The sequence below is a fragment of the Chelonia mydas genome, chromosome 10 (assembly GCF_015237465.2).
Source record: "Chelonia mydas isolate rCheMyd1 chromosome 10, rCheMyd1.pri.v2, whole genome shotgun sequence".
Lineage (NCBI taxonomy): Eukaryota > Metazoa > Chordata > Testudines > Cheloniidae > Chelonia > Chelonia mydas.
The window spans coordinates 39423465-39440818 of record NC_051250.2 but is presented as its reverse complement, the minus strand read 5'-3'; the positions used below and the strand labels follow the sequence as shown (position 1 = coordinate 39440818).

General features: G+C 47.2%; 1 protein-coding gene across 1 annotated transcript in view; it reads left to right on the top strand.

Annotated features, from left to right (window-relative positions):
* Positions 1 to 6553: 6553 nt before the first annotated feature.
* The window catches only part of LOXL1 (lysyl oxidase like 1), a 40843-nt gene continuing 30042 nt past the window's right edge, over positions 6554 to 17354 (top strand). Inside the window, exon 1 of the mRNA XM_007059902.4 lies at positions 6554 to 8213. Within this exon, the coding sequence (XP_007059964.2) occupies positions 7010 to 8213 (1204 nt within the window). The 5' untranslated portion in view covers positions 6554 to 7009. The remainder of the gene's footprint in view (positions 8214 to 17354) is intronic.

Here is a 17354-nt window from a genome sequence, read left to right as displayed (position 1 = left end):
CCGCTGTATTGCTCTCCCAGCAGATATCAGGAAAATTAAAGTCACCCATGAGAATCAGGGCATGCGATCTAGTAGCTTCCGTGAGTTGCCGGAAGAAAGCCTCATCCACCTCATCCCCCTGGTCCGGTGGTCTATAGCAGACTCCCACCACTACATCACTCTTGTTGCACACACTTCTAAACTTAATCCAGAGACACTCAGGTTTTTCCACAGTTTCGTACCGGAGCTCTGAGCAGTCATACTGCTCCCTTACATACAGTGCTACTCCCCCACCTTTTCTGCCCTGCCTGTCCTTCCTAAACAGTTTATAACCATCCATGACTGTACTCCAGTCATGTGAGTTATCCCACCAAGTCTCTGTTACTCCAATCACGTCATAGTTCCTTGACATCACCAGGACCTCCAGTTCTCCCTGCTTGTTTCCAAGGCTTTGTGCATTTGTATATAAGCACTTGAGATAACCTGTTGATCGCCCCTCATTCCCAGTATGAGGCAGGAGCCCTCCCCTCACAGACATTCCTGCCTGTGCTTCCTCCCGGAATCCCGCTTTCCCACTTACCTCAGGGCTTTGGTCTCCGTCCCCCGGTGAACCTAGTTTAAAGCCCTCCTCACTAGGTTAGCCAGCCTGCTGGCAAAGATGCTCTTCCCTCTCTTCGTAAGATGGAGCCCGTCTCTGCCCAGCACTCCTCCTTCATGGAACACCATCCCATGGTCAAAGAATCCAAAGCCTTCTCTCCGACACCACCTGCGTAGCCATTCGTTGACTTCCACGATTCGACGGTCCCTACCCAGGCCTTTTCCTTCCACGGGGAGGATGGACGAGAACACCACTTGCGCCTCCAACTCCTTTATCCTTCTTCCCAGAGCCACGTAGTCCGCAGTGATCCGCTCAAGGTCATTCTTGGCAGTATCATTGGTGCCCACGTGGAGAAGCAGGAAGGGGTAGCGATCCGAGGGCTTGATGAGTCTCGGCAGTCTCTCCGTCACATCGCGAATCTTAGCCCCCGGCAAGCAGCAGACTTCTCGGTTTTCCCGGTCAGGGCGGCAGATAGATGACTCAGTCCCCCGGAGGAGAGAGTCCCCGACCACCACCACCCGCCTTCTCCTCTTGGGAGTGGTGGTCGTGGAACCCCCAACCTCAGGACATCGCATCTCATGCCTTCCAACCAGCGGAGTCTCCTTCTGCTTTCTCCCCCCAGACATATCATCTGGTCCACTCTCCGCAATGGTACCTGTGGAGAGAACATGAAAGCGGTTAGTTACCTGTGTTTGTGTTACTGGAACCCGGACATTCCGCTTACCTCTTCTGGAGGTCACATGTTGCCAAGCTTCTTCACTGGCCTCTTGGCTCCTCTGTGCAACCTGCTCTATATCTTTAGAGCTTTGTGCCCCTAGAAGCCTACCCTGAGTTTTGTCCAGAAAATCCTCAGTCTCTCGTATACAACGCAGGGTCGTTACCTGTTGCTCCAGACCTTCAATCTTCTCTTCCAATATGGAGACCAGCTTGCACTTTGTACAGACAAAGTCGCTTCTGTCCTGTGGAAGAAAGACAAACATGGCACATCCAGTGCAGGTCACAACAGCTGAACCCCCCCCTTCCATATCACCTACCTACTATGAGCTTCCTCAGAGACGTTGGCAAGATGTAAGCCTCACTGGGCTCACTCCAGGCGAACTCCCAGGCAAACTCCTGCTGTGAGCTGCTCTGCTGTCCCCGCTGCTCAGCTGGTTCGCTGCCGCTCAGCTGGTTCGCGAGGCTCTGGCTATTTTTAAACAGCCAGGCTTCCCTGACGCAAACACACAGACACCCTAATGCCCGCCCCCTGCAGGCTAGCAGCCAATCAGACACTCACTCAGGCTCTCCCCCTGCCCTCCCAGCAAACACACGCTCGGATACTTCCTCAGCAAGCAAACACACACACTCGGATACTTACCAGTCCCAGGCAAACTCCCTAATCATTTTTGTTGCCCTTCGCTGGACTCTCTCCAATTTATCCATATCCTTCTTGTAGTGTGGGGCCCAAAACTGGACACAGTACTCCAGATGAGGCCTCACCAATGTCGAATAGAGGGGAACGATCACGTCCCTCGATCTGCTCGCTATGCCCCTACTTATACATCCCAAAATGCCATTGGCCTTTTTGGCAACAAGGGCACACTGCTGACTCATATCCAGCTTGTCGTCCACTGTCACCCCTAGGTCCTTTTCCGCAGAACTGCTGCCTAGCCATTCGGTCCCTAGTCTGTAGCGGTGCATTGGGTTCTTCCGTCCTAAGTGCAGGACCCTGCACTTATCCTTATTGAACCTCATCAGATTTCTTTTGGCCCAATCCTCCAATTTGTCTAGGTCCTTCTGTATCCTATCCCTCCCCTCCAGCGTATCTACCACTCCTCCCAGTTTAGTATCATCCGCAAATTTGCTGAGAGTGCAATCCACACCATCCTCCAGATCATTTATGAAGATATTGAACAAAACCGGCCCCAGGACCGACCCCTGGGGCACTTCACTTGACACCGGCTGCCAACTAGACATGGAGCCATTGATCACTACCCGTTGAGCCCGACAATCTTATAGTGCATTCATCCAGCCCATACTTCTTTAACTTGCTGACAAGAATACTGTGGGAGACCATGTCAAAAGCTTTGCTAAAGTCAAGAAACAATACATCCACTGCTTTTCCTTCATCCACAGAACCAGTAATATCATAAAAGGCGATTAGATTAGTCAGGCATGACCTTCCCTTGGTGAATCCATGCTGGCTGTTCCTGATCACTTTCCTCTCATGCAAGTGCTTCAGGATTGATTCTTTGAGGACCTGCTCCGTGATTTTTCCAGGGACTGAGGTGAGGCTGACTGGCCTGTAGTTCCCAGGATCCTCCTCCTTCCCTTTTTTAAAGATGGGCACTACATTAGCCTTTTTCCAGTCATCTGGGACTTCCCCCGTTCGCCACGAGTTTTCAAAGATAATGGCCAATGGCTCTGCAATCACAGCCGCCAATTCCTTCAGCACTCTCGGATGCAACTCGTCTGGCCCCATGGACTTGTGCATGTCCAGCTTTTCTAAATAGTCCCTAACCACCTCTATCTCCACAGAGGGCTGGCCATCTCTTCCCCATTTTGTGATGCCCAGCGCAGCAGTCTGGGAGCTGACCTTGTTCATGAAGACAGAGGCAAAAAAAGCATTGAGTACATTAGCTTTTTCCACATCCTCTGTCACTAGGTTGCCTCTCTCATTCAGTAAGGGGCCCACACTTTCCTTGGCTTTCTTCTTGTTGCCAACATACCTGAAGAAACCCTTCTTGTTACTCTTGACATCTCTTGCTAGCTGCAGCTCCAGGTGCGATTTTGCCCTCCTGATATCATTCCTACATGCCCGAGCAATATTTTTATACTATACTACTGGGGGCACAATTACACCGGCCCATAACTACACACATAGAATATCAGGGTTGGAAGGGACCTCAGGAGGTTATCTAGTCCAACCCCCTGCTATCTATGCTGCTATCTGGACTTTGGTGCACAAATGGATCTGTGAATCTTATTGCTGTGAATAATCAAACCAGGGCATACTGCCTGATTCCATACCAAGTGGTCAAGCTGGTTTGGACAATATCCCATTTCTCTGTGAACCTTCAATGGACTTATGATATGGACAAAAGCACACAAAACCTGCAGGAGAAGCTTGTTGCAACTGGATACAAGATCGTGACCCGGTCGAAGGAGGAGACGCAGTGTTTTGGTGGTGGCTCAGATGTTGGACCGTACTGCAGTGGTCAGGACTCAGTGTTGCTGTGGGTTTTGTATTGTTAACTGTACTTGTGTTACGCTGCATATGGAGATAACCTATAAGTACTGTAATAAGCCCTCCAAACCCTACAGTGTACTAGGCAACCCGGACCCAGCCTTCTCAGGCCCACTATAATGGGAAGTCTGAAACACTAATTGGAATAGGTATGCCCATACGAGAGAAGGTGCAGGGCACTATACTACACAAGGGGCAGTGGGACAAATGGAATATTGATACCTTCCACCTTGATGCCTAGCCCTATCAGGAAATTTGTGTCGCCATATGTCCTATGCTTTTCCAGGGATACCTGGGCAGGAGGATCCCAAAAGAAAAAAAGGGGGTGGAGTGTTAGGATATAGATATTCAGGCCTGTCTGTAAGATATTCAGGCCTAGACTTTAAGAATTTAGGTGTATTATCACTTGGCTAGTTCTAGAGGTATAAAAGAATCAAAATCACTGTCTGCCGGTGTAAGGGCCTTCTCTTACTGTGAGAGTCAGAGGCCCTGTTCTTAGGCTAAGGCCTTTGGCAAAGCAGCAGAGGCAGCCATAAACTGGGAAGCGACCGGTCACATCCTCACATTCCAACCTAGTCACATTGGAATAAGGTGCTATTGGGCTGTTAGGAATACAATCCTGTCCTGATAATGCCAATCACCTCCAGAGAAAGGGAAGTGCCTAGAAGATGTAAAAGGAAACTTAGTTTGATAGCATCCTGTCTGGCAAGAGCTCACTTATCAATAGCTGGGATGTGAAATCCTCACTTCTGTATTGTTTTGTCATTATAGTTCCCACTTTGCTATTGTTTGTCTGCATAATCTGTCTGGTTCTGTGATTGTTTCTGTCTGCTGTATAATTAATTTTGCTGGGTGTAAACTAATTAAGGTGGTGGGATATAATTTGGTTACATAATCATGTTACAATGTTAGGATTGGTTAGTTACATTTCAGTAAAATGATTGGTTAAGGTATAGCTAAGCAGAACTCAGGTTTTACTATATAATCTGCAGTCAATCAGGAAGTGAGTGTATGTGGGGAGAGAAAGGGAACAGGGAATGGGGGTGGGGAATTGGAATCATGTTTTGTTAAGTGGGGGGAATGGGAACAGGGACACAGATAAGGCTCTGTGGTGTCAGAGCTGGGAAGGGGGACACTAAGGAAGGAAACTGGAATCATGCTTGCTTGAAGTTCACCCCAATAAACATCAAATTGTTTGCACCTTTGGACTTCTTGCATGAAGAGAGAGCAACAATACCTGAAGGACCAGGGAAGTAAGTGGGTGAAGGAATAAGCCCCCTAACACTGGGGTACTTCAATGACCACACCATTTTCCCAGTGGCTGGTGGGGGGGGACCTGGGCCTACCCTCCACTCCAGGTCCCAGCCCAGGGACCTTATAGATAGCAGCCATCTACAATGTTCCTTTAAGCTTTAAATATACTGCACTGCTGCTACAATTACCTGGGTCACTTCCCCACAGCCCTGTGCTATCTTCACCCTTACCTCAGGGCCTTGTCCTGATGGAATCCCCACAACCAGGTCAGGGCTCCTTCTTGCTCTCCCTGGCTTCTGGCAGCATTACCTTAGCTAAGGTCCTGCAGGTATCTCAGCTATCCACACTCCTCCAGTTCTAGTAAGGCACTGAACTCACTCTGGCCCTGCAGCTCTTCTTATACTAGCCTGCTGGGCCCTGATTGGCTGCATCCCACACAGCCATTGTAGGCAGCTCGGAGGGCCTCTCTACTGCCCTTTTCTGGGGCAGGGTGTGGCAGGTCCAAAAGGCCTCCAGCAGGGGGCCTCACACTAGTCCATCCCGTCACAAGGACAAAACCAAATTCAAATGTCATAGAATTTTCTGTGGGACAGACATTTTGTTTGTTCAACCAGCTCTAATGCAAAAACCTGCAGGCACAATCTGAGAGATACAAACCAGTTTGAAAACATGACCCACACTCTGTGGCTAAGACAGCGGTTAAAAAATTCAGGGGATCTCAGAGAGAAGACATCAAACTGAAGGGTCAAAACTATGAAAAGGATTGGAGTAAAAAATCCTAGTGAATCTAACCATTGGAACAGACTACCAAGGGCTGTGGTAAATTCTCTATCTATATTAGGGATGTTTCATGTATATTAAATTAAGATTGGATGTCTTCTTAAAAGATACACTCATGGTCAACTAGGCTCAATGTGGGAAACACTGAGTGAGGTTTTCTGGCCTGGGCTATGCAGGAGGTTGGACTAGATCAGAATGTTCCTTTCTGGCCTTAAAACCTCTGAAATCCAGGAATGCATTTCATTTTGAGATGGGCCCTGGATCTACACAGCCCCAGACTTGCAGGGTATCAGTAGCCACATCTGATTTTTGCAGTCTGAACTTTTCTCCCATTTCATGGGAAAAAATGGGGTCCTGCAAGACAGAAAAGGTAGGGTCTGCCTCCAGATCTGTCACTAACTCATTCTTGTGACCTTCAGGTCACTCTACCTGGCCGAGCATCTCACTGACTCCATCAGTAACAGGAGGATTCTGATGTAAAGAGCTTTGAGATTTCTGGGCAAAAAGCGCACATTGCTGTTAAAACAGTCAGCTTTATTCAAACTGGCTGTTTCAGGAAGAAACAACGGTTGCACTGAACTGCACAGACACTTGTTGCTCATAAATAGTGTTCCATCTTGGGACTGTTTTACTCAAACATCATATATAAAATAGCCTTGGGGAAATTGTGTAGTGCTGCTGAACTACTGAAAACTGATGGACTCTAGGACCCAGTGGAGGAACGTCACACGAGCTGTCCTCAAACCTCTCCAAACTTTTCACAGCCTGTTGCTTATTCATTGAGATCAGGAGGAGTAAATCCATCCAGCCCAGAGAGAGAGTGAGAGAGAGAGAAAGAGAGAGGAACATCCCTGCTCGGAACATAGCAGCAATGTGAAAACCATTCACGGAGAAGCCCTGCAAACTTTACTGAAGCCTTGAGACCAAAAGCGGCTCTTTTCCTCCTTTCATCTCCCAAGTCAATTCCACATATGTTGGCCTGGCCATGCAGCCTGCGGGAGAGCTGTGCAGTTTAGAACAGGCCAGGAATGGACAGAGTTAGAGCTGTTCACATCAGGAAGCAGCGTAGAGGCTCTGGAGAGAGGAACAGCTGGCAGAGGCCATCCAGGCTGCCTCTTTGGTTTGGTTTTGCAAATACTAGCCATTAAATCATCCGCTCCTCTTTGGCCACAATGACGGCCTGTGGCTTGTGCGACTGGTGGGCTGTGATGGGCTGTGGGATCTTTCTGCTGGTCCATGGGCAGCAGCCACAGAGCAGCAACACAGACGGCAATCGGTGGAGGCAGATGATCCAGTGGGAGAACAATGGCAGGGTGTACAGCCTCTTGAATACAGGGTCTGAGTACGTGCGCGCTGGCCAGGAGCCGGCGGATGGCAGCACCAGGGTCCTGCTAGCTGACACCCCCAGGAGTCAAAGCAGAAGGGGGCAGGGGAACCTCAGGAGGCAAGCACCCACCTTGCCAGTCAGGGTGGGCTCCGACACCATCCGGGGCCAGACACGGCACCCATTCGGCTTTGGCCAAGTCCCGGAGAACTGGCGGGAAGGTCCCGTCGGAGACAGCACCAGCTCCCAGCGGATCAGGCCATCCACCAGCCGGCAACGACAGACCAGCTCCTCCGCTGCCACCGTCGCGGCCTCTTCTTCATTCTCACACTCCTCCTTTGGGCAGCCCTCCTACTCACAGTTCCCCTTCCCCCAGCCCCCTTTTGGGAACCAGCATGAGCCCTACGATGCCCAGGTGTCTCGGGGCTATGACGAAGGCTACCTGTACTACCGCAGCACAGGAAACGGAGGGGGCGCTGTTGCATCAGCTGCTGCTGGTGTCGGTGTCCTATACCCCTTCCAGTCCAGGGCACGATATGAGGAATATGGGGAGGACCAGAATCCCTACCGAGCCCAAGGCTACTATCCTGCTCCAGAGAGGCCCTATGTCGCAGTGCCCCCCCAGCCCCAGCCTGCTGATGGGCTGGATAGGAGGTACTCCCACAGCTTGTATCATGACACTAGCGCCACTGCGGAGCAAGGCTTCCAAGATCCTTATTCAGCAAGTCAAAACCAGCAGCCAATGGGACAAGGGGTCCCCACTATGGACAACTTACAGCTCAGCCCGGGGTCCCCTTTGGGGGCCAGCCCTGGGTATGGAACTGACCCACGATTGGGGCGATACCCCCCTTACGGTAACATGCCACTGGAGCCCTATGTCCCACCCCACAACGTGGAACCCCAGCCACCTTTCCGGAACTTGGATCCCTATGGGGCTCCGCGACCTGAACCCTACCTTCCTGTGAGGAGCCCAGAAGCCCCGCAAGTGATATCCGACAACCAAGCCCGGGTCAGCGTGGGCAGTGTTTACAGACCTCCTCAGAACGGACGGGGTGAGTCCTTGGCCCTGGGAGCTATGGGTATGTGGGTGGGGAGGCTGGAGTGCTGCATGGTATCTGAGTTAGACACACACTATGGCCTGTTTACCCACAGCTTTTTCAGGGACACGCCAGAAGGCAGAGCCCTATGGGAGCAGAGACTCCCCTACACCTGCGTCAACTCCCTTCTGTTCCCTGAATCACAAAGCAGCCCAGTTGCTCACAGCGGCCCAAGGCATCTGCTGCCGTTCAGCTGCCTGAGTAATGAGGATGGGACCACAGGGTCTGAGCAGAGCCAGATGATGGACAGAAGGAGGCATTCATGTGTATTCAGGTAGTGGGTGGAGACATATGTGGGGAAGGTGCCATTATACACTAGGTTGACTGACGCCCTGTTTACATAGGCGCCAAATTTTCCCAGTGCCAGTGGGTGCTCGACCCCCACCCTCACCCCAGCCCCGCCCCGACTCCACCCTGCCCCGCCTCCTCCCGCCCCTGCCCCGCCCCCATTCCGACCCCTTCCCCAAAGTCCCCGCCCCAACTCTGCCCCCTCCCTGCCCCTATTGGACTCCTTCCCCAAATCCCGGCCCCGGCCCTGCCTCTTCCCCGAGCGTGCTGCGTTCCCCCTCTTCCCCCCTCCCTCCCAGTGCTTGCTGCCGTGAAACAGCTGTTTTGTGGCAGCAAGCACTGAGAGCTAGGGAGGAGGCGGAGGCGAGATGGGGTGGGGGGGCAGGGCGGGGAGCCTGCACCCACCAATTTTTCCCCAGCCCCAGAGCACCCATGGAGTTGGCACCTATGCCTGTTAACACCTTATATAGATCAGGGTGAACTGGGTGGCGAAGCTGAGAATGGGCCCAAGCATCACTGCATCGCGGGGGCTGAGCTGTGCTGTACTCCTGGGGTCCAGCAGCACTGCATCGCGGGGGTGATGTGCACTGTGCTCCTTGGCTCAGAAGCACTGCATCGTGAGACATCATTTGCAGTGCACTCCAGCTACGAACCGATTTGTAATTATGTCCTGTTTCTTGCCTGTATTCTGCACCGTGGACTGCTCTGCAGTTGTACAGGAGATAGGGTACAGGCTAGGTTGCACAGTTTAGCACTGCATTGTGCAGGAGGGTCTGGTGTGATGAGCATCATCAAGGTCAGAACAGGGACACTCAGTGGTTTCACATGATTTTGACCCCAAAATAGGCCAGTGTTATAGCTTTTGGCTGAGTTTGCTTTGCATATTTTGTTTTGAGTTGGAACTCAAAACAAAGGCTAGCGTGTGTGACAGGAAACCTGTGGAATTTAGCTCCCCCCACCCCCCCAAAAAAATGATTTGGATGAATCCATGGAAACCCCAGCTCACCAGACCCCTCTGACCCCTGTGACTCCTTTAGCCTGGCCAGCTCCCTAATGGTTACTGAGATAAGCACGTCCAGAATGGGCTGGCTGATACACAAGAACAAAGACACCTCTCCAGGCTCCGCGCTCAGTCCCCTGGGGAGCCCTACATGCTGGTGTAGGCTGGATGAGTATGATGGCTCTGTGTGTGCTGCTGCTGCTCAGCACAAGGCTACAGGTTCCATGCTGTCAGTGCAGCAAGATGTGGCTGGGATGTCTCAGTGCAGATGATCTAGGAGTTTGGTAATGGGCTACAGAAACCTAGGACACCTGTTTGGAGCCAGCCATTGGATAGTAGAGATCAAGAACTGTAGCCATCAGTAGTGGTTTGGGGGACTATATGTAATTAATTGGTGGGTCTCAGTCCAGTTCCATCATGAAAACTGGTCTCACAATTGGCATTAATTGGCCCTCTCATTGGCATTCTCAGCAGAGAGGCCAAAGATTATATGGAGTCCTCTGGCCAAGGGCTGAGGATCAGGTGTCCACACTAAGATCAACTGATCTGTCAACTCAGCTGCCATCAGTGCCGTTGATCACGAGGTGTTGCTGGTTCATTTGGAAGCTCTAGCAGGAGAGGAAGGGGCTGCTCTTGGTGTCTGTTCTTTCCTTGCTGAGCACTCCCCAAGAGGGATTTGGGTGACTCCCACTGGAGGCCCACAGGGCTTCATTTTCACTCCTGTACTCTGTGATCTACTCTGGCTTCCTGTTGGCCTCCCTCGGTGGCATTGGTGGTGCTGTAAAACCCTAGATGGCCTGGGACCTGTCTGTCTGAATCCCCTTTCTCTGTGTGTCAGAGCCCCAGCAGCAGTAAACAGAGGGGCTCAACTGGACCCTATACAAGGGAAGGAGCTGCTGGCAGAGTGTTCTCTGGGGAAGGGCCCTCGACTTTGTAACATCTCCACCATTTGATCCAAAACAGCCCATTGACCTTTGGGGCATGCTGCTGACCCGTCCAATTACCCAGGCCTTGGGGGAGTGAGGGGCTGGTGTTGCTTGGGTTTGGGGTTATTTCTGGTTGGCTGTTTTCTGGTCTGGAGCAGAAGAGAAACTGCTGTTTTTATCTTCCATGCAGCTGTGTTTTAGTTCCTGGGAAATGTGCTTACTGTCTGGCTTGGGTGTTTTTTAAATATAGATCATCGGTCAAAAGAAATAGTAATAATAGTTATTATTTATCTTAGTGTAGGATCCAGAGGCCGCAGCTGCGATCCCAGCCCCACTGAGCTAGGTCCTGTATGGACACAGAGACAGTCCATGCCCAAAAGTCTAGGAGGAAAAGAAAAATAATTCACCTGAGGTCACATAGCAGCTCAGTGGTGGAACCCGGGATAAAACTCTGATGTCTCCGGACTAGCAGTCCAGCTGCTCTCTCCTCTTTCTCCCCTATAACTGGCCCTTTCAGGTCAGTTGGCCAAGAGCCAAGGCTGTCCCTGTGCTTTGATTATAAACAGAGACCTCTAGTCCACAGGGCAGTCATTGAGGCAGGTTTCTTAATTGGTAAAATCACCTTTAAAATAGAATCAAATGTTAATTGCCATTTCTAATCTCTTTAAACATTCAGTCAATCTGCCCAAGTCGCAGCTCATGGAAGGAATTTACGAAATTCCAAGCCCATAACTGAGCTGGTTACATCGCCTGTTAGTCAAGCAGCCAGATCATTAGATTGTGTGAGCTGAGTTTTGTGCACTGTATGGACATCCTCTCTTCCTCCTGCCACCCACACAACAAAAGCATCTTAAAAGGCAACTGACAAGACTCAGTGATCCCGTCCCTACCACACTTTGGCACTTGTTCATGCCAAAACCAAACACCATTCAACTTTCAGCTGTTATTTTCAGTCCTTGTTGATTGCTAAGATATTTAAGTGTAAACTGAACCTTTCCTCTTTGCAATCAACTCCTTAATGACTCACTCCATCATCAGGAAATCACAGTCCCATGCTGGCAATACCACAATAGCATCCACGTTAGCATGGCACTCTAGCTAACAATGCTCAAATACAACTCATAGTTAATACTCTTTGGTACTTATAGAAGAGTGTGTTTCATCCAGAGATCTCACAGCAGCTCACCTTAACCAAGGTGTTTACATTTTATTAGCCCCATCCTACAGGTATGGAAATTGAGTCATAGGGAGGCAAAGTGATTGGCTAGAATCACAAAGTAAGTAGGAGCTTATCTAAATAGTTTTACCTGTGAAGTGAAAGAAGGTAGGGTGACAAGTGCTGATCAGTTGTGTAGTCAATGGCTTGACCATGATTTGGTTCATTATGAAGTATATACAAAGACCAAATAACCAATGTCAGTAAGGTTTATTAATATGGTATGAGAAAAAGGTTCTGTCTATATAATACCAGTCTCCAAGCTGCCCCATGCAGTGATGTTACAGTCACTTAACACAGAAGGTGTGCTCCCCAAGTTACATGTTTCAGCTGGTATTATTTATATAAGTTTACAAGTTACACATAGAATCGTAGAATCATAGAACTGGAAGGGACCTCGAGAGGTCATCTAGTCCGGTCCCCTGCACTCATGGCTGGACTAAGTATTATCTAGACCATTCCTGACAGGTGTTTGTCTAACCTGCTCTTAAAAGTCTCCAATGATGGCGATTCCACAACCTCCCTAGGCAATTTATTCCAGTGCTTAAGCACCCTGACAGTTAGGAATTTTTTCCTAATGTCCAACCTAATCCTCCCTTCCTGCAATTTAAGCCCATTGCTTCTTGTCCTATCCTCAGAGGTTAAGAAAAAAAATTCTTCTCCCTCCTCCTTATAACAACCTTTTATGTACTTGAAAACAATTATCATGTCCTCTCTCAGTCTTCTCTTTTCCAGACTAAACAAACCCAGTTTTTTCAATCTTCCCTCATAGGACATGTTTTTTAGACCTTTAATCATTTTTGTTGCTCTTCTCTGGACTTTCTCCGATTTGTCCACATCTTTCCTGAAATGTGACACCCAGAACTGGACACAATATTCCAGTTGAGGCATAATCAGCATGGAATAAAGCAGAAGAATTACTTCTTGTGTCTTGCTTACAACACTCCTGTAAAACATCCCAGAATGATGTTCGCTTTTTTTGCAAGAGTGTTACACTGTTGACTCATATTTAGCTTATGACCCCCAGATCTCCTTCCGCAGTACTCCTTCCTACGCAGTCATTTCCCATTTTGTATGGGTGCAACTGATTGTTCCTTCCTAAGTGAAGTACTTTGCATTTGTCCTTATTGAATTTCATCCTATCTACTTCAGACCATCTCTTTACGCATCACTAAAATCCAGCCTATCAGTCCCAGTTCCCTAATTTGTTCTTCTCTTCCTTCCTTATCTTTGTTGTGAATACTAGCATTCCAGGTACCGGTCCATGAAGGAACTTCCTGAGTGTACTAAGATATAAAACGAATGTCTCTTGATTTTGACAAGTTTCCTATCTGCTTATGCCATATGTTTACTTCAGCAAATACAAGCAGTTCTGGGATACTTAGTATACTTATAAGTAAACAAGCTTATGGTATGTGCCAGTTTAGGTTATATCACTGTGCTTAATGTTACTGGTGCTTAATGGATACTAATATATATGGTGTGGATAATAGATGTTATTAATATGATATATTTTAAAGAAAAGGATATAAAGAAAAGGAATACTTGTGGCACCTTAGAGACTAACAAATTTATTTGAGCATAAGCTTTCGTGAGCTACAGCTCACTTCATCGGATGCATTTGTGAATGTAAGCTGTAGCTCACGAAAGCTTATGCTCAAATAAATTTGTTAGTCTCTAAGGTGCCACAAGTACTCCTTTTCTTTTTGCGAATACAGACTAACACGGCTGCTACTCTGAAACCTATATTTATATGCTAGCCAGCATATATTAATCAACACAAGGGTCTCTCAAAGAGAAGAGTTTCAGGAAAGGTTCCCACTCATGATTGCCAGAGATGTCCAAAATGTTCACAATGAATTCTGAAACCAGGTGAAACTGGGGCAAATCTGTGGTTTCATTCCTACAGCAATGACTACATTCAGATTCACTGAGAGTCTAAAAAACCTTTGGAGTCAATGCAATCTGGATTTCAAGTGAGCCTAGGCCAGTTTATGGTTCAGCTATAAAGCAAGTGAATCTCTCTGAGTCACTGAGATTCACTCTGACCCTTCAGGCTAGAGTTGTGTGAATAACTGAATTTTTGGTTCAGTGGCTAAGCCAAAAAATCGGGGAAAAAATCATTGGGTCAACCCAAAATAATTATTTTCGGTGAAACAACAAAATAAAAAAATAAAAGCTTAATTTAGATCAAACAAAACATTTAATTTGACCTGAAACATTTTGTTTTGGTTTGGGGTTTTTTAACCTATTAATAAAAATGCAGTGAAATCCTAAACAAAACAGAATTCCAAGTGTAAAAATCAAAATGTTTCATTTAAAAAATATCAAAACAAAACATTTAGGATTTTTCAGCATTTTTTTTTCTTTCTGTTTTTTCCCCCCAACAACCAGCTTGGCAAATTCAACTGTAATTTGCAAAAATGTTTCGGTCAACACAAACATGCATTTTTCAGCCAAAAAACAAAGTCTCAGCTGATAAATTGTGTCCAGCTCTAGTGATTGGGACATGACATTCAAGGCAAAAGTCAATGAGGAGTAAACATACCTGTGATCTACTGCTGAGGGGAAGGGTCACAGGAGGCCCGATCAACCAGCTCTACTGATCATGTTGTCCAAAAATCTCCACAGGGGCCTACTGTAAACTTCTAAAAGTCCAGCTGGGTGGTCAGTACTGGGCAGAGGGAGGAGGCAGAATTGGGACAGAGAAGAGAGGCTCCAGGAGGAGCTGAACTTGAGAAGCTCAGGCCTGGCTTCTGCTGTTGGTTACAAAGTTAATTGAAGTTATAGAATCTAAACTTCAGCCCGATCTCCTTCTGCCTGTGGGCAGAGCTTTAGGGCCCCAGCAGCATGATGCAACAGTAGGAGTCATGTGGCCCAAATGTCAGGTGATGATACTGCAATGCTGTGGACCTGATCCAAAGCACATTTAATTCAAGGACCCCAATGCAACCAGCAAATAATTGGATGGATGTTTGAGAAACCTTCTAAGCACCCCTGTGGCGTCCAACCATTCGATTGGATATCAGTGTTGGAGACCCAGCAAGTCTTTTCACTGTACCTTTCCCTCCCTCCCTCCCAAAATGCCATGAATTCATTGGGTGGCAGGAGTGGGGCTTTCTGGGTGGAACTCCGCCATGAGCGGGTGTCTTCAGCTCAGAAATTCTGAGCTGAGATTCTGTGCCTGGAAAGTGCCAGCGTTCACGGGCATAGCTGGCCTTGAGCATGTGCTTGTGATCAGATCCCTCCAAGTCCATGTTTCATGCAAGCAGCACTGAACAAAGGGCTAATTTTATGAGCTTGACCTCATTTCCTTCTGGCCTGGCTCCAGGGGCTGCAGAGGCAAAGGGGAGCTGAGTGTGTATATATTCTTGTCAACTTGCAATACTAAACACATGTGAACTTTCTAAAATAAACACAACCCCCATGCTCTTTGCTCCATTTACACTACCATTTGTTTCTCTCTCTCTCTCTCTGCTGTTAACATGCTCTCTGGCGTCAATTCTTTCCTCTTCCCCATCCATTCTCTTTCTCCTTCCTTTTACCTTAATATTTATTTCCAGCACTTACTTCACTTTCTCCATTGCATATTTTGTTATATTTAAGTCTTCTCTTTCTCTTTCTCTCTCTTTCGCTCCATCTGCTGCCATTTGTCTCTATCTCTTGCCTCCTTCTGTTCTTATCTCCTCTTGATCTAGTTTAACACCTTTTCATTGGAAACCCACTTCCATGTTTTGCTTTTCTGTACTTAAGCAATCCAGACAAAGATCCACAGGGAACATGTGACTCAGGGAATTGAAACAATAACGAGGATCCTCATTGGTCAACCCTGAGTGTTCAAAAATTGCGAGTCAGGTCCTAAAACTTGCGAGATTAAAAAAATCCTTGATAAATCTGGTGTTCTTTTGCTTTGCTTTCTGGTTGTCCTCAGGCTTCTCTCTACAACCACAAGGACTAGAAACTTACTTTAAAAAAATTAAAGTATCATCATCACATGATTCCAGAAGCTGGAGATTTAAAACAAACACCAATTATCATGAGACTTGGGATAAAATTGTGAGAATTGGCAACACTGCCCCCTCTCTCAAGTGTATTTTTTTTATAAGATACCAGTCATCCCAGGAAAACTCTCTCTGTCAGTGTACTGGTTGGCCAGGAGAACCAAGGAGACTGTACTGGTGACGGGATTGTTTGATTTTGATGTCACAGATACACCCATTCCATGAGCCAAACAAAATCCCAATCTTCCCTCAGTTCCCTTCTCCTTCCCCCAAAACCAGGTAGACAAAACCCTGTGGTTCTTGCAGGGTGCTTGGCATCTGCTCCCATATGGGACCTGGGACCAGAGCGCTCCAGGGCCATTACATTTCAACTTCTAAGGGTACATCAGCAGTGCGATTCTGGGGTGTGATTGCAGCTCATGTGGGAGTACCAGAACTAGTTTTGAGCTAGCTAGGTCAGGCATTGGAGCAGCGAAGCTGCGGCAGCACTTGGGTGCTACTGATGCAGCTTCCCTGCTCCAGTACAGGGTTGTCCTGAGGCATACACAACATACTCAGCTGCATAGGGCACCTGAAAATTTGGGGCACCACTGGGTCTTAGTGTCCACCACCTAACTTTCCTATCCCTGTTCTGACCCTTCCTAAGGGTTCCTACGGCTGGCTTCCTCGGGAGGGGATCTAGTAGTTAAAAATGAAAAAGCCTTCCAGCCTGCCAGACCTATTAGCAGAACACTGAAACTGTTGAACAGCCATTCAAGGGGTAATGAAGCCATTTAACAAGCATTTGCCAAACCCCAGGTATATACTGTCAGTTTCTGAATTTACTGACAAAAACAGTTGTGCATTACTATAATATTTACTCAGAACATGTCAGTCTACAGGACCTTAGTTTAAAATTTGCTTTAAAAATATCTAATTAGTGTGTTTGTGAAGATTGTAAAATCACATCTCTAAAAAAATCCTTGCATAGATTTTTAGATGCACAATCATCTTTAGCCTTAAATACTTGGATCTTCAGACATATAGTTTTTTAAATAAATCTTTCAAAAGACCACCCTTATCTAAAATACACATTTTAATTACTATAGTAAAAAAAACTTGCTTCCAAAGTCTTCCTGTCCTTTTTGTCCATCCCTTTCTCCCTTCACCCACCCACCCCCATCTCCATTGAACAGAGCCTTAAAGGGACAACACCCCTTTTCTTCCAGATAGCTGGACAAAGAGTTTCCCTTTCTTTACTTTTGATTATCTGATAAACTAAGAGAACCCTCCAGCAAAATCAGTACCTTAGTAAGATATAAAATCCTTTGTTATGCCTAAAATCTTTGGAAACATATTTTTTAAAGTTGGTGAAATTTCATAAACATGTCTATTGTTATGGAGATCACACAAGGCAAATTAGTGTTCCCTTTTTCTAAAAGCAATGAACTTTGTTATGAACACACTAAACCTCTGTGACTGATTAATTTAAAACAATGTCTTTGTTTCAGTGAGTTAAATATGTAGTAATCTGGAATGATTACTTTATGAAGGCTTAAGAATACATTTAAAATATAAAATCAGCTTAGAAATACTGATTAAGAAAATGTAAAACAGAGAAGAGCTGCATCATGTATTCCATAATATTTAATGTTGTATTCAGCAAGACAGCTGACTCACCCTTAC